At 37.1% G+C, this 20,890-nt stretch overlaps 1 protein-coding gene across 1 annotated transcript in view; it reads right to left on the reverse strand.

Moving 5' to 3' along the window:
- Window positions 1-1,086: 1,086 nt before the first annotated feature.
- Window positions 1,087-20,890, reverse strand: part of ghitm (growth hormone inducible transmembrane protein) — a 35,331-nt gene continuing 15,527 nt past the window's right edge. The window contains exons 3-9 of the mRNA XM_039772404.1: window positions 20,547-20,649; window positions 12,704-12,815; window positions 10,903-11,044; window positions 9,079-9,187; window positions 6,717-6,905; window positions 5,821-5,992; window positions 1,087-1,359 (exon numbers count right to left, since the gene is read on the reverse strand). Of these exons, the coding sequence (XP_039628338.1) occupies window positions 1,275-1,359; window positions 5,821-5,992; window positions 6,717-6,905; window positions 9,079-9,187; window positions 10,903-11,044; window positions 12,704-12,815; window positions 20,547-20,649 (912 nt within the window). The 3' untranslated portion in view covers window positions 1,087-1,274. The remainder of the gene's footprint in view (window positions 1,360-5,820; window positions 5,993-6,716; window positions 6,906-9,078; window positions 9,188-10,902; window positions 11,045-12,703; window positions 12,816-20,546; window positions 20,650-20,890) is intronic.

A 20,890-nucleotide genomic window follows, 5' to 3' on the forward strand; every position in this document is an offset into this window, starting at 1 on the left:
CCCATTCTAAAATAAGAACTGTTTAATGTACAGGAGTAAAATGTTTACTCATCACTGACATAAAATGACATTTTCCAATGTAAAAGCAACCTATTCAGGTCCAACTTGCATTAATATGTTGGCCTTTGTAAACATTTAAGGTTTGCCAAGAATTATACTCTAGAATTTGGGTTCATAAGTCTTGCTATTAAAATATATTAAAAAAAAACATTAAATAGATATCTTCTTGCTCAGAAACATTAAATTATACTGTTCAAAACAAGCTTTCTACTACATTTAAACTCTCTGTACCCTTTTATTATAAGGTTAAAGTCAATAAACAAACACTCTTAATATTTGTTGAAGCTTCTGAATGCCATTTTGCACAGATCCAGAGTCCATCCTAGCAACACTGTAAAAAGTAGAAAGCAGCTCTGCATGAGGAATGTAAACCCCAGCCAAATTACTACCAAGATCTATGACTGACACATTATAATGGATAATGACAAGAAAGGAGTTTACAATAAAAATAAAAAATGAAACTCAGAGTGATCAGTCCATATATGTGTGGGGGAAAAAATAAACCAGCCAAATGCTAAGCTCTAAATTTGTTAATACAAAAGCATTTCAAAATAAAGAAAATAAAAGGTATTAGGCGCATCTTCATAAACAACAGTAATCAAAATTACTTATTTTATTTCCAACACACAATACAAATTAAAGTACATAATGTAATTTTATAGTTGTAAATAAAGCAACCTAAAAATCTAAATTAATGAATGCGTAACACATTCAGACAGAAAACATGTTAATATAGCTCAATGAGTCCAACAGGGAACTTTAAATAAGAACACTGCTTAACAGACTTTGCTGTTTATTATACAAAGAAGAAAACTAGGTATTAATTGAAAAATGGATGATGAAAGTTGCATAGAAGATGGTGATGGACCATATAGGACACTGAATTAGCATATGCTCTTGAAGACAGTTTGTTGCTCTCTCTCATTGAACTGCATTGCCAACTATGCCATAAACAAAAACAAATGGACAATATTTAATTCATAAGGTTTAGAATAATTATATACATGTCTGGCATTTTATGTGTGATTCAACTTTAAATACACTACAAATTTAAATGTATGACTTTGTTTTTGCTTTGTTTTTCAGTACATAATAATATAATTAAACAAATGAAAAAAATATTCAGCATTGTCTTTCCAGTGACAGCATTGCTAAAATTGTCTTATTGAGAATTAATGGCAAGTCCTAGATAAATATTTTAAAGCTTTAGCATTTTATTTCCTTCTTGAATTGCTGTTTGATAGAATGGTTGCAACTCTCATGAATATATTCAGGGTGTCAATGTAAATTCCCAGGCACCTAGAAGAAACACAGTAAGAAGGAGAATAAGAAAAAAAAAATGGAACCATACACAACAATCATAATTAAATTTACATGTAAAGTGTAAATTTACTTATAAATGTACTTATTTTTATAAGTAGTAAATTTAAACATGTAATCACAGATATGTGCTAAATATTATTACATATAAGAAAAAAACCTCTACAGATTTTCCACTGTTAATGTAAAGGTAAAAAAGGGAAAGGCTGCAGAGTAAGGCAAAAAGTTGGGTAAGGAGGTCCAAGAAAGCACCATATTCCATAACTGGAGCCTATACTGGTAAAAATAAACTCTTCCAAGTGGCAGAGTGGGTAGAATAACTGATGATGCAGAAATACTACAATAGCGGTCAACTAAGAGGTCATGGGGGCAAAAGGGGAAAAAAGACAAATAAGAGGCTACTATATATTAGTAGAGAGACAATCTAGTTAGTACAGCTGTTTCACTTCTCATGAAGAAATGGATCTGAATGGTGGCCCATTCCGTATATGTGTGGAGTGTGCATAGTCTCTTGCTACCCTATTGCACACCAAATACAAGCAGTTTGGGTCTACTGATGATTATAATTTAGCCTTGCTAGAGCAAGTGTGATAATCTGGCAACTCAGCCTGAGATGGCTATTGCTTCCTGCATAGTGCATAACACTAATCTTCCAAATCTCCAGAGATCCCTCCTATAAACTATTGCTGAGCCACACAGCTTTGATAGGAAAAAAAGTTGCAGTTGAAAAGAAAACACCCTAAATGATCATTTTTATGCTGAACATCGTAAATTAAGGGCCTATAATCTCAAATGCCTGAATTGAATATTTGTGCCTTTCCCCCTCATTAACTTGTCAAGAATTCTGTCTTCAATTCAAACACACAATATAATGGAAACATACCTTTCCTGTTTATTAAAATGATTTATTTAATTACATTTTGACAATTTGAATGGATAACAGACACGGATTATGAAATACAAATTATGCGAGAATTTTTTTCTTTTTTTTCATGGACCTGTTCCACATCATTTGTCGGTGACCAGAGTTGGTCAACATTGGGTCTCATTCAACTGGAACCTCTGTTATGTCTCTTCTCCATAAAAACATGACATTAAACTTTTTTCAAAGCCATCACTACATGGGGTAACAAAGAAAAATATTTCTACATGGAGAATTCCTTGTAACTTTAAAAAGGTGCAAAAATGTCTCCTAACTCTGCAAAATGCATTCAAGTCTAAGGAGAGGGAGAAACTGAACTAGTTTTAAATAGATTATAATGGTGCAAAGGTACTTTAACTGTTACAAAGGTATAGGGATCGTCTGCCAAATGTAGTGGACTGTTTACTTTATCCCAAAATGTGACCTAAGATGCAAAACAGATGTGGTAACTGCTTTCCTGAGATAAAAGTATGTCACATATCAGGCTGCATTGTTGCTTTCTAGATTCAATTCAGACACAGAGAAAACACATTTTTACACAGACAGAAGTCAGTGAAATGCTGGATTAACATTGGTCATGCACAAGTCTCATTATTTCACAGGAATAAAAACCTTTAAAAGTGATTGATTGCGTGATGCAATTGGCTTAACCTGTCTGAGATGCCTGCATCAAGAAGCCCCGCCCCTCAGCCATTGGACTGCTGTTTAAAGGACACATTTGAATTTTTTTTAAGGAAGACACAAATAATAATAATTATTTAAATTTATTACAAAACTTTCAAACTTGCTTCAATCACCATCAATGTGTACCATGCATCAGATGATGCGACGGTAGCCATTTCTGAACCAGTACATTCACCAAACTTTAGCTATTAAGCATTGAGGGTGTGAAAGAAACAGTTTATCAGTTAGATGCAGGAGATGATTAGAGGGCTAGAATGGACAAGGCCATGGTGGGCAATTTATCCAGGACATCAGGAAACAGCTTACTCTTATGACCAAAGGGTCAGGATCTCTATTCTACATCCAAGGACAGCAACAATTTTTATAGTACAATGATCATAGTACAAGTCATAGCACTGGGGCATTTGATATCCATACACAAACCACAGAGTAGGCTCCCCCTGATGGCTTCACCAATAACACCAAACTACTTTGAAAAAAAAAAATGTTTTTTGCCTTGAAAGACTCGAGGTCAGGAATAAAAAGGGATATTTTTAAAGAAAATAGTTTTATTTTTAGTGTTGGTCTTGATAATGCAACAATTAATAGAATTAAATATCAGAACAGTAAGAAGAGGCTGGCCCTGCAATTATACGTTTAATTTCAGAACTTTAAAATTTATTGCAAATAACAGGAGAAAGAAGTATGAACTTAATGAAGCTTGAGCATAAAAAATTCAGTGCATATAAACGTTACAGATAATCAGAACGAAAGCAATAAAAAGGGTCAGACAAGGGACCCATCTAGTCCCTGGAATCTTCAAGCAGGGTGCTGGAAATCTCTGCTGATTCAAAAATCTGAAATAGGATTCCGTGGACTCTGTCCACAGAATCATTGTAATGGTAGATAGATGAGGGTTCTGCCGGTTGGGGATGCCAAAACTCATCAACTGCCAGAAGGGGCCATGTCCACCACCAAATTGGGTAAGAGCTGAAGAGATAACTACTCTGCTGGGGAACCATTTCAATGCGGTTTTTTGTGGTTGCCTGGGAGGGAGGGACCTCTTTCACTCCAGCATCTGGGTGATGGTGGGCTGGGAGAATATGCTAGCTGGAGAGGTAGGGGAGAGCATGGAAGAGAAAGAGCTGCCCACCTCCTGATGTGAGCCTCTGCTCTATGCTCTGCAGCTGAGGATTGGTTTCCCCTGGCAGAATCAGTGTTATATACAGTAAAACCTTGGATTGCGAGTGTTTTGCAAGATTAGAAAAATTGTTTAATAAATTTTAACTTGATAAACGAGCGAGGTCTTGCAATACAAGTAGTACGTATATGCTTTGTCTACCGAGTATCGCATAATCTCAAAAGGAGCTGATGGTGGTGTTCTCTCACTGAGGGATTGTGGGTAATCATCTCCCATGTTTGGTCTCAGTCAGCGTGCCTCACTCATATAGTCAACATTCTTAAACACATATACTGTTTAAAATAGCATTGTGACAACGTGTGTGTGTGTGCGTAAAGAATTTTTTTATTTTGTGTGCGAGCGATGAATCTGTTTAATGACAATGCAATGTCACATTTCTGCGAAATCCTCAAAAGGACTGTCATTGGATAGGTTCCTTGTTAAAGTCACAAAAAAAGAAAAAGATCTCAGTGAGCCAACAGATAGCAGGGATTCCATTAGTTATAGTGAAAGCCATCTTACACAATAACCTCCTCTCCCCTCTCTCGTCCCCCTTCACACCAGTCACAATTCTTTTCAAAAGTAAAGTGCAGGTTAATTTATTTTAATTTTAATTTAATTTTTTTGTATTTATTTTTATATAAATATTTTTGTGTTGTGGAACGAGTCATCCGAGTTTCCATTATTTCTTATGGGGAAATTCATTTTGATATATGAGTGATTTGGATTACAAACACGTTTTCCGGAACGAACTATACTCGCAAAACAAGGCACAACTGTACTCAGGATGCTGGCCCATCCAACATTGACAGTTACAGCTCTGGGAGATCATGCTGACTTTGTGAAGTATCATGGGGTGTGGGGATAGAAAAAAATTGCCTAGGTCAGCCACATTGTGAGTTTTAAGACAAAATTCAGCCAATAAGGTCACCAGAAAATTCAATTCGAAGAATACTTTCCATTAATTTCGATGATCAACGCTGTTCATTAGCCAGTATCAATTATACACTTGGCACTTTTTTGTAAAATGTATTATTTTTCAGCACCATAGGCATGCTAACACAATCTACTCAATTATTGATAACAAGTTATTTGACATTTACCACTACTTAATGTTGCCTTCTCTGCTGGGAGAGCCTGGTCAAATATGTGAAAGGCTTTTCTTTTTGGATAACACTATTAACGGCAATTCTTTCTCTCTGTACTTTACAGGCACTATTAGAAGCTGTGTATGGCTTTTAGCATACAATGCAACTTTGCTGTTGCAGTATCAGAGAGTATAACCAACAAGTTACAGGGGAAAACAATACAGTTTTATTGCATTATTGTGCAAATGACTTTTAGCACTGAACAAAACTTAATAGTTGCTGTATTAGAGGGAAGAAAGAAAAATCAACCAGCTACAGAAGACAACAACACACTATATAGTATATTATAAATATATATATATATATATATATATATATATATATATATATATATATATATATATATATTATTATTTTTTTTGTGAACACACATCTGAATGCAGGACTCAACTTTGGCTCCATTTTAAAGTCTGAATCCATAATGATGCAGAGGGAGGATCTTGATGCTACCAGAAAGTGAACAACAATAACTTAATAAACAAATTAGTGTTAATTGAAATGTGCACTTTTAAGTTTACTATACTTACGAATTAATTGGGTCATACTTCCTTACACTATAGACAGGGTAAGATTCAGCACGCTTTATTACTTTCTGGGTGTCATATAACAGGAACATGCCAAACAAAATCAGTCCTCCATAAACAGCAATTGAATAAACCCCAGCTCCCAATGCAGTAGTTGGAGGCAAAAACATAGATCCTAGAAACAAAAAGCAGCACTATTTCAATATTACAGAAATCTATTTTTTTCTGAAAAAAGAGATAATACACTGTACAAATGTCTACCAAAACAGAAAGATTAAAAGCAGAACATAAATCAAATTATTAGAAGCTGATATAGTTTAATGATGACATCAAAAAGAAAGAAAACAGCATCTGAAGGCAATACTTTAGTAATGGGCATTGTTCCATCATTATGGTGAGCCAAGCCACCTTTGGCGAACAGAAGTTGCACTGTAATTCTAATTCTCAGTATGGCTGAAAAATAATTCATCCTTGGGAGCATTTCATTATGTATTAGACTGATCAAAGCAGGCCAAAAGTAGAAATGAACACTCTCGAAATTTTAACTACATATTTGGTTGCATATAACCTGTTTACATTGAGATAAACTACCATTTCTATCTGCACACTCGTTTACAAATTACTTTATCTTCCTGAATTTTGCCATCGCCCTATACAGCAGTATTGCCAGTGTAAGTAAAAATAGAAAATATTTGTAATGATGCAAAGTCAGACCACACCTGACTGAATGACATATATACAGCTGTGGTTTGTAACAAAAAAATGGCAAAATGTTTAAAAACCTAAAATTAGTTTCCTAATTAGACAAAAAATTGCATTAGTGTGATACAAATCATTGCATACATTTCTTGTAAAATGCTAGTTAAGTAAAGACATAACATGTTGTTCTTATAACTTACCAACTGATGATGCAAAAACCAGGCCCAGTCCCACAGCCAAAGGACCACCCATGTTTAAGAACTTTTCACTGGGTGCACACATTGCCACAGTAGACAAGCCACCGACAATACCTGCAGTATACCAAGCTGCTCTGATCAACAATGGACCACCAAGCAAAGTCAAGGGAGCCACAACAGCACCCATTACACCTAAATGAGATAACAGTTGGATAAAAAAAGTTACATCTTACGACAAAAACAGTGAGCACAAAGTAGAAAAATATTACAAGTGTACCATGTGACTTCACTGGGCAATTCTGCCCATTTTTTTTTTTTTTCTCAACAAAAAGCCTGAAGCTATTAGGATGATTTCAAATCTGAAATGCTACAAAACCCAAAACCTTCTGAGCTCCAACATGACCTCACAAGTGGAAAATATGTACACCCCAAAAAAGAGGAATGTAAATAACATATGTGCAGATTCAAAACAGATTTGAACCGGGATGGGTATGGTATAATATTGTGCATATGCATGCTTCAGCTGACCAGTAACATCTAATGAGGAAGTGGTTAAGCACACACATAGCATGCAATCAAGTAACAAGAACTGAACAGATGTTATACAAATACATTTAACCCTGAAAGTGCTGAGGGATAAAATTAAACTGTCTGGTTTAGGATCAGAGGGAGGCTGTGATTATCGCACCAAAACTCTGTATTAGGGTCCTTTTTAAACAGCACAACTGCACAGCCAATCAGAAAAGAGTGTGCTGTATACAGTCAAGTAACAGGAACTTAGCTATTTGTTTAGCTTTAATCCAGTTATTTGCTATAAAAATTTTGATTTTGTGATCTAGTGTCAGAGTAGCTAGTGTTCATGCCTCATCTTATGAAGCTTGAGTTGGGAGATGGATGTTGTTTACTTCACAGCACATGAAGGATTAAATGTACTTTGTTAATTTAGAAGTGACACATTTCCAGTATTCAGTGGTAATTATGCAGTTAAGCGCACACTTGCTGATATCAATTAATCCACAGAAGCAAGAGGAGTGCATGCAAACCCCAGGTAGACTCTGGTGCTGAATGAGACAGTAATGCTAGATTTGAGCTACATCTCTGTCTATGTTAAAGTATCTGCACTAAACTTTAACCTGATTAAAGGTAAACGTATACCTATAACATTTATTTATTTCTTGTAACTTGATTGCAAGACTGAAGCATGCAGGTACATAATGTTATCATCAACAGCCAGCAATATATTTGTAAAATGACGCAATTAATGTATTTTTTAATGGTGTAAATAAGCTTTTAAATGACCCATAGCAGACTTTCACACTGCGAAATTTTCAAAGCAAACTCACACATGTAACAGTGCAGCATAATGTAGCATTAGGCTCTCCAAACGTTTTGATTATCACCATAAAAAATGTAACTTATTAACTTATTAATACATATTATTAGTGTTTAACATATGACACTGAAAATGATGGAAATGTTTCACCAACTGCAAATTACCATCCCTTCAGAAAAAAATAAACTGTGTTTTTAATAACAATGTCAATCATTTGTGACCTGGTATAGAGGCAATACCTACATATTTTTTCACAAATGCATTTGTGCTGATTTCCACTTACTCATTAATCATGAACTTAATATCTACTCTTTGAAAAACAGATATATAATGGCACAAGATACTGTCTTTAAAAGGACACACGGCGGCCGTCTGTATTAAGTAAAAGTAAAGTAATTAACCAATGTTAAATTCTGTATTTATATACTTTTAAGACTATGTAAACCCTGAGAGTTGAATTTTTTTTTTTTTAAATGATTAAATACTTTTTTGAGGGGTAAGGCAAAGGACTCAAAAGGTACGGGTCATTTTGCCTCACATGCGTTAAGTACATTATATAAAGTAAAAATCTTAACATGGGAATTACTAATGGTGTGACATGAAAATAAGTAAACATATCTTTCCACATGTACATGTGAACTTCTACATGAATTTCACATCTCTCCCCATATCCTAGAGAAGTGTATGTTACATTCTGTTTGCTAAATACAACTCAGGACACAATGTGTTCACATCCACTACCATGGATTGACACTTTGTCCAGATCCAGTTCCTGTCTTTTGTCTCATGATTCAAGTATAAACTCCAGTCATTGTGGACTGATGTGAATTAACCAGGTTCAACAATAGGTGGAAGGATATATTCTTACTTGATTTTACATCAGGTGAACTGTACCTTTTAATAAGCAATTTGGTTTAACATTTTAAACATTTTTTAGGCATTTAATGATACATCACACTGAAATACAAGCATGACTTTTTCAAATGAACAGGAACTTTGTTTGGGGAAGGCAAAGTGTCATTTATCACTTACCTGCATGCAACATCCAGGCAAGGTGTTTAGTTCCAGGGTTCTGGTCATAAGGTATTGACCTAACTAACATACCAGCTCCTATCATTGCAGCAAATGTTGCTCCAATTGCCTACGCACAAGCACAAAAAACAGTATAAATTAATCCGATCTTAAAGAATAAAAGCATTTAGAATTATAAGCAGAAAAAGATCAAGCAAAACTCTTGTAATTCAGCTTCAAAAGGTTTATTAAATGTTCAGTGTTTAAAAAATACCTTAAAAGAAAATAACAGTTGATATTGTACTATACTATAGTTAAGGTATGGGTGTTCACTACTAATTTTACTCACACATTACATTCATTCATCTTCTGAATCTGCACCCTCCAATACAAGTTCACAGGGGTTGGATCCTATGCTTGCAGAACTGAACACAGAGGCAGGAGGTCCCTTTGGATAAAGTGCCGGTACATTGTGGGATATACTAATTCACATCTTCCTTTTAATACTAAGAGATGTCAGAGTTAAATTCTTTATATTGTAAAATAAACCTGGAATATCTGAAAAATCCCAGGGAAACATGGAGAAAGTCTATAGATGCAACACAGACAGTGCCTGGGAAAGGATCTGAAACCAGGATTTTCAAGAAGTGAGACAGCAGTTCTAGAAACTATGTCATTGCATCATACATAACATTTGTTCTCAATAATATCCAAATTCTTAAATAGGCAAATGTTTGCATAAAACTTTGAACCATAAAATGAGAGCATATTTTAACTTCTTTTATATACTATACTTAAATGTTATTTTTACTACATTAAAAATGTTTTACACAGTAATTATTAGATCATAAACAAAAATAAAACATTTAGTAAAAACAGAGCAAGTAACATTTCATTAACTTAATTTATTTATGTATTAAAACAATGTTATGCACCACACTATGCCCATGTGAAAGATAAACAGCCAACTGGACTTGATAATTGTGGCCAGTTGTTTCCTGTATTTATTGACTGCTTGTCACCGCAATACAGGGAAGTAGGCCAAACCTCCTCAGCTCTATCACATTTATGGGTTTTGAGATGAACTGATAACTTTAAATCCCATCACAAAAAAAATCAATTAGCTTGTTATTTGCTGCTGTTCAGTGTTTGTCACTGGGAGGACTATTGTAACAGGAATGTTGTTACCTTTGTAAGTCATAAAAACATGAGATTAACAATATGTCTCAGCCATCATTACAAGCAACACATGACAATTAACAGATTAAATAAATGTGTAGTTTTTGAGATGAGTAGTGCTTGGAAGTTTTGCTTTACTATTTTCAGTCTGCCATGCATTTTACTCATTCCTTTTTTTTGGCATTCTAGATGCCTCAGAGATAGGCTCCAGTCCTCCAACAACCATGGATCAAGTGGATTAGACTATGTAATGAGTTTATAAATATAAAGATGCATTTAAGGTTACATGGCAGAAAGTACATGAAAAGATTAGTTCCTAACCAATAGGTAATTTGTCATCAGCTGGTCAATAAGCAAGATTACTAATTGAGTTTATATTTAGTTTCAAATTAAACGTGAATTAGTTATTAGCTATATTGAGTCATCAAACTGACTCAAATACAACACATCACTATAGCCTTATTATCTGTAGGAAGATGTATTCTGTGAAAGAAGTTTCTGTAAATTTCATGCTTTGAAGTGTGCACTGACTTCACAAATTATGTGCATAAAGTAAACAACGCCAACATGGTCCAAAAAGTATTTTGTTGATGCAATACTCCACCCCACACACACTATATTACTGTATACATAAATGGTTCAGATGTTGATAAAAAGCACACTTACCAGCCAGGATCCTTTCATCATTAGGTTCATAAGCACTGGTGACCTACTGACTGCTACAGCTGATAAGGCAGTAAGGCCAACACTTCCTGCAAAGTACATGTAAGTAGACTGGATTCTATCTTTAACATACTGAGGCCAAATGCTAAAGAGAAAAATAGAAAAAAAATTTTAAAGGAGGAAAGAGGGCTTTTTTTTTACATTTTCAACCATTAATATTCCATTCTTTAAGTAAAAAGCAGTAAGCAAAGGCCAAACAGCTAAACATGGGACAACCTCTGAATGTGAACCCCATTAAAAATAAAAGGGCAACTATGCCCATGCTTGTTCTGCCTCCTACATAATAATATTTTAAGGTTTTTCCTCATGAGTATATGAGTGATTTTATGTGTAGGATTTATCAGTGGTCAGCAGAGAAAAAGAAGTATGCAATACAGTTAAATCATACTCAAAATTTCTTGTATTTCTATTACTTGCTAAAATACTGTATTTCAGTAATGAGATAATTCAGAAATAACTCTTTATTGAATGAATTATGTAGTAGGAATTTAAGAGAGTCCCTGAAGCCTATGAAAAAAGTCATAATCCCGGGCCACCTTAAATTTCTTTGCACCTCTGCTTCAGCACCTTTTTTTTTTCAAATGTGTCAAGCAGCCCGTTATCCCATCCTCCACTGATGCAGCTGAAGTCGCACAGAAGATTCTCAGAGCTAAAGCCTATTTATCTGGGTGTGAAGTTCCTTATATTATTTACCCTGTACAATTCATCATCATTTGAAATACATACATTCCATGTGTGTTTCATGTCTACAACGATCTATGTAAATGTAGGATGGCAGGAAATGCTGAACACATAACTAAAACAGAAACCCTTTTCATGTTTTGGTAATAATTGACTAATTGTTGACATGAAGTGTATAATGTTTGAAGATTGAAGTCTAAATATCAAATAATGTTCAAAAAATGTACAACAAAACAAGTGTGCTTTCATTCAAAAATATAACCAAAGAAAAATAAATTGGGTTAAGGTACAAAGTAGTATGTCCGCTTGGTTGATGTAGTGGTAACAACCACTCTCTCATAATCAAGAGTTGCTTGTTCGAACCTGGGTCCTCCCAACATTTACCATTTTGAGTAGTGAGCTGCTATTTTTATTACTATTATATAATAAAAACATATATTTGATTTGAATCTGTAACAGTCGGTGTAAATTTATGGTACAAAAAGTATGTTATACCATGACTTATTTGAAAATGAACAGTGTCAGATCGGGGGGAAAAGTACTCCAAATGATGATATATTATTTACCCCTACAATTCAAGGCACCTCACACCCAGATAAACAGACTTAACCTCTGAGAATCTTCTGTGGGATTTCAGATGCATCAGTGGGGGATGGGATAGCAGGCTGCTTGCTGCCTGTACTGCTTTACACATTTGCAAAATGTGGCGCTGATGAAGAGGAGCAAAGGAATTTAAGGTGGCCTGGGATTACGATTTTTTTATAGGCTTCAGGGATTCTAGTGTTAAACAACTAAAAACTCACTTATTGTGTTTATTGATATGCACCTACAGTATATGGAATTAAATTTGCATTTTACGTTGCAATGCAAAGAGACAATATCAATAAAATTTGCAAGTGACATACTGTTTCACCAGTACTTAGTAAAGACATTTTAAAATTTGTTTCCATATGCTGCCAGATTCATTAAACATTTTGTAATCAAGGTCAACTCAAATTATACCATAACTGAAAAGCAAATGGTGCACATTACAATATTACTTAAATAAAGTTATGTTACTTACACAGCTTTTTCAATGGCTCCTATTTCATTGGACATTCCCAGTCCATAATAGCATAAGGCTGCAAGGCCTACAGCAGCTCCCCCTGCAAGAACTATTCTTCCCATATTGTCAACTGTAGCAGAACAGGAAAAAAAGTTAATTTAACTTAAGCACCATATCTGCTAAGGAAAACAATTACCAATTATGTTTGGTATGAATTAGTTTTGAGGGAAACTTACGGATAAACAAAAAACAGTTTGTAAAACTTCAATTCAGAAAAATTAATGTCTATTATTTATGTCTTTAAAGCTTGATCATCTATGACACCCTGTGGAGAAGTAAATTATTGCAAGCCAAAGTTGAACACTTTACATACAGTTCTAATCACAGGACATGAAAGGAAACGGGAACAAATAAGACCAACAGTGAAGTACGATGTTAAAACACAAGTACGAATACCACAAAACATTTTTAAATTTTTAAGTGAAATTCATTATTGAGCATAAAGCAATTCTCTCTAAGTTGTGAACTTATTTTATCTAACAAAGTGTGGCAGAGTGCCAGAGCTCATCAAGTTTAGGTTCAAATTTACTTTCACTTATACATAGCACGACATTCATAGCCGCACTAAATCCAGTAAAACTACAATACAAACTAAACACAAAAACAAAATGAGTACCACATGATTATACATCGTATGCAAAACATATACAGCATTTTAGATTTCCCACATGAGTTGGCAACCCCTGGTATATATCCTACATTCACAAATAATAATCTGCATTTATCAGTGTGACTGAGTGTTGATTAACCTTATGACCAGCATTTCAAAGGAAGCATGTGTTATGTATATTCTATTATACAGTGGGATGCAAAAGTTTGGCCGACCTTGTTAATAGTCATTATTTTCCTGTATAAATCGTTGGTTGTTACGATAAAAAACGTCAGTTAATTATATCATATAGGAGACACACACAGTGATATTTAAGAAGTGAAATGAAGTGTCTTGTTGAAAGATCCAGCCCCGGCGCAGCTTCAGCTTTGTCACTGATTCCTGGACATTGGTCTCCAGAATCTGCTGATACAAAGTGGAATCCATGCGTCCCTCAACTTTGACAAGATTCCCAGTCCCTGCACTGGCCACACAGCCCAACAGCATGATGGAACCACCACCAAATTTTACTGTAGGTAGCAGGTGTTTTTCTTGGAATGCTGTGTTCTTTTTCCTCCATGCATAACACCCCTTGTTATGCCCAAATAACTCAATTTTAGTTTCATCAGTCCACAGCACCTTATTCCAAAATGAAGCTGGCTTGTCCAAATGTGCTTGAACATACCTCAAGCGGCTCTGTTTGTGCTGTGGGTGGAGAAAAGGCTTCCTCTGCATCACTCTCGCATACAGCATCTCCTTGTGTAAAGTGCGCCGAATGGTTGAACGATGCACAGTGACTCCATCTGCTGCAAGATGATGTTGTAGGTCTTTGGTGCTGGTCTGTGGGTTGACTCTGACTGTTCTCACCATTCGTCGCTTCTGTCTATCCGAAATCTTTCTTGGTCTGCCACTTCGAGCCTTAACTTGAACTGAGCCTGTGGTCTTCCATTTCCTCAATATGTTCCTAACTGTGGAAACAGACAGCTTAAATCTCTGAGACAGCTTTCTGTATCCTTCCCCTAAACCATGATGGTGAACAATCTTTGTCTTCAGGTCATTTGAGAGTTGTTTTGTGACCCCCATGTTGCTACTCTTCAGAGAAAATTAAAGGAGGAGGGAAACTTACAATTGACCCCCTTAAATACTCTTTCTCATTATAGGATTCACCTGTGTATGTAGGTCAGGGGTCACTGAGCTTACCAAGCCAATTTGAGTTCCAATAATTAGTTCTAAAAGTTTTGGAATCAATAAAATGACAACAGTGCCCAAATTTATGCACCTGCCTTATTTTGTTTGAACAATTATTGCACACTTTCTGTAAATCCAATAAACTTCACTTCACCTCTCAAATATCACTATGTGTGTCTCCTATATGATATATTTAACTGACATTTTCTATCGTAACAACCAACAATTTATACAGGAAAATAATGACTATTAACAAGGTTGCACAAACTTTTGCATCCCACTGTATATTGGGGGTGGGGGAGAAAACAAAGGTTACTTCCATGCGGAAATACAAAAAAAAAAAAAAAGAAACATAACTGACACTATGGCTATATGACCTTCTCCATGTGTGTGACTGTAATGAAAAAAACAAACTATATTTATTGCAGGGGAAAGAGGGAACAAAGCCAAAAGAGATGTAAGAAGTGAAAAATATAAAAAGATGAAAGAAGCAGCCATTATAGAAGAAGGACGAAGAGATTAACAAAGTTAGCTGCTTATTTAATAACGGAGGAATGATTGAACAGGGCAATGCAAAGTAGGAATTTTAAAGAACTAAGAATCTACATGGTAATAAAGCCCTTCATTAAGTCCGATATAATATGTTATAAATGTCATATACTGGTGACACTGAATCTCTGGACAGCAAATCAATCCATTGTAGGGTACACTGACACAAACATCTATAGTCACTCATTAAAAATGTTTACAAACAAACATCCATAGTCACTCATTAAAAATGTTTACAAACTAAATTACTTTAAGTAGAGAGCATGAATGTATTATTAGCAACTATATATTTCACCTGACATTGTCCTTTTTGTCACCATCTATCGAGCATTCAAATTCTGCATATCAGGAGTAATACCATTGTATGCTTAGTGAAAAGCAGTGCAAGAATAATTTTTTAACACTAGAATCCCTGAAGTTTATGATTTTTTTTCATTGTCCCTGACCTCCTTAAATTTAAGGTAGCTCCTTATCACTGCACTAATAGCCCGCTTTTGATTCGCAAATGTGTGGTTTAGCAGAACACAGCCTGCTATACCCCATACCCAAACTCTAAATTCAGTCAGATGAAGGCAATCACCCTGCTGCAATCTTCATAGTTCAAGTCTGTGTTGAAGTGTTTCTCTGGTAATGTGTTTGCAAAAAATTATATAGGTAATGAAATGATTTGAAATGTGTACATTTCATGTATGTTACATGTCTACAATGATCTGTGAAAATATAGAATGATATAGGGAATGCGAGGCAAGAAATGCTGCACAGCTAAAACAAAAAATGTTTTCATATGTTATAGTAATAACTACATAACTTTTATGTGAAGTATAGGATGTGTAAAGCCCAAATATCTAAGAAACACTTTCACAAAAGGTATTACAAAACAAGAGTGCTTTTACTCAAGAATAAAACTGAAGAAAAAGAAATTGCACAATTGATATGTTGCTGAAGACCAATATCAGTCAGTACAAAATAAAAGACATTCTCACATGCGTGCGTGTGTTTGCACATTTCATTTTCAAACAGTTGTCACAGTGTTAACGCTGCTCCGTCACAGATTTGTGGAGATGGTGCAGTGGATAAGCTACCATTTACAATGGCGAGGTAATAGGTTCAAATCCTTTTTCTTCCCTGTACTTAGCGCTTTCAGTAGTGAGCAGCTATTATTATTATTATCATATAGCAAAAACATACATTTGATGCAAGTCTGCACCCTATGTAAAGTTATGGTACTTGAAAAAGATGTTACTTTTTATTGCACACAGTCATTTATATCAAAAAGTCATTTGAACGATTTTTTTAATTCAGTTTTATTCTTGGATTCTTGAATAAGAAAATCAGTCAAATTAAGTTTTATTCTGTGTGTGAGAAAAAGTAATATCCACCATAGACACTGTGGTGTCTGTTCGCGCAACAAGACAAAGAGAAGACACATTTGAGCTGTATTTGTGTGTCTGCTTTTATCCTTTCATCACTAACTTTTACAAGTACCACACATAAATTTACACTGGCTGTTACAGACTCAAATCAAATATCCATCCATCCCTCTTCCGCTTATCCGAGATCAGGTTGCAGGGGCAGCAGCTTGAGTAGAGATGCCCAGACTTCCCTCTCCCTGGCCACTTCTACTTTCAGGGGAATTCCAAGGTGTTCCCAGGCCAGCCGAGAAACATAGACCCTTCAGCGTGTCGTGGGTCTTCCCAGGGGCCTCCACCCGGTTAGACGTACCCGGAACACCTCACAAGGGAGGCGTCCAGGAGGCATCCTGATCAGATGCCCGAGCCACCTCATGTGACTCCTTTCGATGCGGAGGAGCAGTGCCAAAGGTGTAGAGTTGGTCCACTGTTCCGCGACTACGACAAAAACCACACTGTTCTTCCTGAATCCGAGGTTCGACTATCTGACGGACCCTCCTCTCTAGGACCCCCAAATAGACTTTTCCAGGGAGGCTGAGTAGTGTGATCCCTCTGCAGTTGGAACACACCCTCCAATCCCTTCTTCTTAAAGAGGGGGACCACCACCCCAGTCTGCCAATCCAGAGTCACTGTCCCCGATGTCCATGCGATGTTGACGAGGCGTGTCAACCAAGACAGTCTTACAACATCCAGAGCCTTGAGGACCTCCAGGCATATTTCACCCACCCCCGGGGCCCTGCCACCAAGGAGTTTTTTGACCACCTTGGTGACCTGAGTCCCAGAGATGGGAGAGCCCACCTCCGAGTCCCCAGGCTCTGCTGGATGGTGGACCAGAATCTTCTCGAAGCCATCCGGAAGTCATTCTCCATCGCCTCCCCAAACTCCTCCCACGCCTGAGTGTTGGCTTGGCCGCTTGGCCTGCTGGTACCTGTTAGCTGCCTCTGGAGTCCCACAGGACAAAAGGCTCCTGCAGGACTCCTTCAGCTTGACGGCATACTTCACCACCAGTGTCCACCGAGTTCATGGACTGCCGCCACGACGGGCACCAACCACCTTACGGCTACAGCTCCAATCAGCCACCTCAGTCTGAATGGGCCATGTTCCATGCCTCTATGTCTCCCACATCCCTCGGGATGTGGTCAAAGTTCTGCCGGAGGTGAGAGTTGAAGCTACTTCTGACAGGGGACTCTGCCAGACGTTCCCAGCAAACCCTCACAATATGTTTGGGCCTACCAGGCCTGACTGACATCCTCCCCCACCTTCGAAGCCAACTCACCACCAGGTGGTGATCAGTTGACAGCTCCACCCCTCTTCGCCCGCGTGTCCAGGACATGTGGCTGCAAGTTCGTTGACATGACGACGAAGTCAATCATCGAACCGAGGCCTAAGGTGTCCTGGTGCCAGGTGCACATATGGACACCCCTATGCCTGAACATGATGTTCATTATGGACAATCCGTGATGAGCACAGAAGTCCAATAACAAAACACCACTCGGGTTCAGATCAGGGGCGCCATTCCTCCCAATCACGCCCTTCCAGGTCTCACTGTCATTGCCCACATGAGCACTGAAGTCTCCCAGCAGAATGAGGGAACCCCCAGCAGGAGCGCCCTAATAGCACCCCCTCCAGGGACTCCAAAAAGGGTGGGTACTCCAGACTGCTGTTTGGCGCATACGCGCAAACAACAGTTAGGACCTGTCCCCCCACCTGAAGGCAGAGGGAGACTACCCTCTCGGCTACGAGGGTGAACCCCAATGAACAGGCACCAAGTCGGGCGGCAATAACTATGCCCATACCCGCCTGGCGCCTCTCACGGGGGCAACTCCGGAGCGTTAAAGCCCCTCTCAAGGAGGCTGGTTCCAGAGTTCACACTGTAGGTTAGGGTGAATCCGACTATAACTAGCCGGAACCTCTTACCCTCGTGCACTAGCTCAGGTTCCTTCCCCTTCAGAGAGGTGACATTCCATGACCCAAGAGCCAGCTTCTGTAGCCGAGGATCAGACCGCCAAGGTCCCTGCCTTCGGCCACCACCTCACTCACACTGCACCCAAGCTCCTTGGCCCCTCTTACAGGTAGTGAGCCCATGCGAAGGGGGCCCCACGTTGCCTCTTCGGGCAGTGCTCGGCCAAGCCCTATAGGTGCAGACCTGGCCACCAGGTGCTCGCAATCGAGCCCAACCTCCAGGCCTGGCTCCAGAGGGGGGCCCTGGTGACCCACGTCCGGCCAAGGGAAAACGCCATCCAATGTTTGCATGTATCATAGGTTTTCTGAACCGCTCTTTGTCACGTCCCTCGCCTAGGACCAATTTGCCTTGGGTGACCCTACCAGGGGCATAAAGCCCCCGACAACAGAGCTCCTTGGATCATTGGAACACGCAAACCACTCCACCCTGATAAGGTGGCGGCTCAAGGAGGGGCAAATCAAGTATATGTTTTTATTATATAATAGTAACAATAATAGCAGCTCACTACTCAAAACGGTAAATGTGAGGAGGACACAGGATCAAACTTACAACCTCTTGATTATAAGGCAGTAGTCCCTACCTCCACACCAGCCAAGCTGACGAGTTTAGGTTATGTCAATTAATATTTGGGCTTTGCTCAATTTACGTGTTACTGGCAATGTGTAAAAACCAATTTCTTTTTCTTCGATTATATTCTTGAATAAAAGTGCACTCTTTTTGTTATACCTTTCGTGAAAGTGTCTGATATTTGGACTTCAGTCTTCACACATTATACAATTCACATCCTGCCATCCTACATTTACACAGATCATTTTAGACACGGAAAACACACACGTATATGTGTAATGTATGTATTCCAAATAACACATATTATTTACCATATACAACTCCAGACACCTTACTCCCAGATAAACAAGACTTCGGCTATGAGAATTTTACATCTGACTTCAGCTGCCTCGGTGGGGGGATGAGATAGCAGGCTACTTGCTATAGTGTGGATTGACACTTTCACAAAACAAAGAGCTGCTGACGAGGTGCAAAAGAATTTAAGGCGGCCTGGCATTACGATGTATTTTCGTAGGCTTCAAGGATTCTAGTGTTAAAATAGGAGAATAGGCTGGGAAACACTGACTCACAGAATAATCGACTTTTGAAATAAGACTTTTACTATATGAAATAGAATTAACAAGCAAAAAATATCGAAGAAAATTCTATCTTAAAGAATAGATTCTTTAATAAATTCACATATTATGCTCATCACCAAATGGCTGATTTAATGTTTGATATTGTATAAAATCTTAATACCCTTAAAAAAACAAATAAAATTATAATTTTTACACCAAAATATTCCAGTAAATCCAGATGAGGCATTTCTGTTCTAGAATTTTAATTAGAACTCTTTAAACTTTTGTTTCTACAGGTAAACACAGAATCTAATTACAGGCAGGTACTGAAATGTATTTCTTTACTGAAAAATTGGAGAGAAAGAGATACACTTTCATCAATTCAAGATGAAGAGGTTAATCTGTTACAAATCCACTTGAGTAGTAGAGTGTTAGCAAGCATATCAATAGATAAGAATAGCACTTATGTGCACAATTTATCACTAATACATAACTTTATAACATAACAAATAACATCAAGGTAATGACATATTCTGTACAGTTGCTTAATTGATAGCATGCACTAATTACGCAATCTGCTCCAAATGAGCCAAACAAAGAATTAATAAATACCAAAAAACACTATAAAAGCAAAAAGGGACAAGGCAGCACTACCAGAATTGCCTTTTAAACAGATACAAATTTTGTGTTGTTCTAAACTGCTTCAAGAACACTTAATAACAACAGATTAACATAAAAAAAGTCTTTGGAAATCATTACTGAGGCATAATATTTTAAACTAGGCTTTTTTGATGGGAATAAAATAAATAATTTTGGTAACTATGAAAATGAAATTTACATTGCCTACTAATTAAAAATGTGGGTGGTGTTTAAGAAAATTAGACAAAACAGTAATAAAAGTTCTTGTGTATTTTTTCATATTTCAAGCCAGAATAATTATTATATATACATATGAAAGCCAGACAATAAAATGCCATACTTTTAATAGCTGTTTCCATTGCTGGTTTAAATGCTGTTTCTTTTATTTCATCTTTAACTGTTCTCCCACGGCGGAAACCCAGTCTTGCTTTTGAGGCATAGCCCTAATCAAAAAAAAAATTATAATATTGTTAAGACAAGCCTGTGTAAGAAAGCATAGTTATCTGAACAGTGCAACATGTTTCAGATTGTGACAACATATTTTTAAATACTTTAAATTTTCAAAAGATTTCTTCTTATATTTGGTGTCAGAGAACATACCACTGATTCACTAACGTCAAAATGAATACATCTTCTCGTATAGTTTTACCTATGCAGCATTTAGTAGTTAAAAAATTCAATACA

Source organism: Polypterus senegalus, chromosome 1 (assembly GCF_016835505.1).
Source record: "Polypterus senegalus isolate Bchr_013 chromosome 1, ASM1683550v1, whole genome shotgun sequence".
In the NCBI taxonomy this organism is placed as follows: Eukaryota; Metazoa; Chordata; class Cladistia; order Polypteriformes; family Polypteridae; genus Polypterus; species Polypterus senegalus.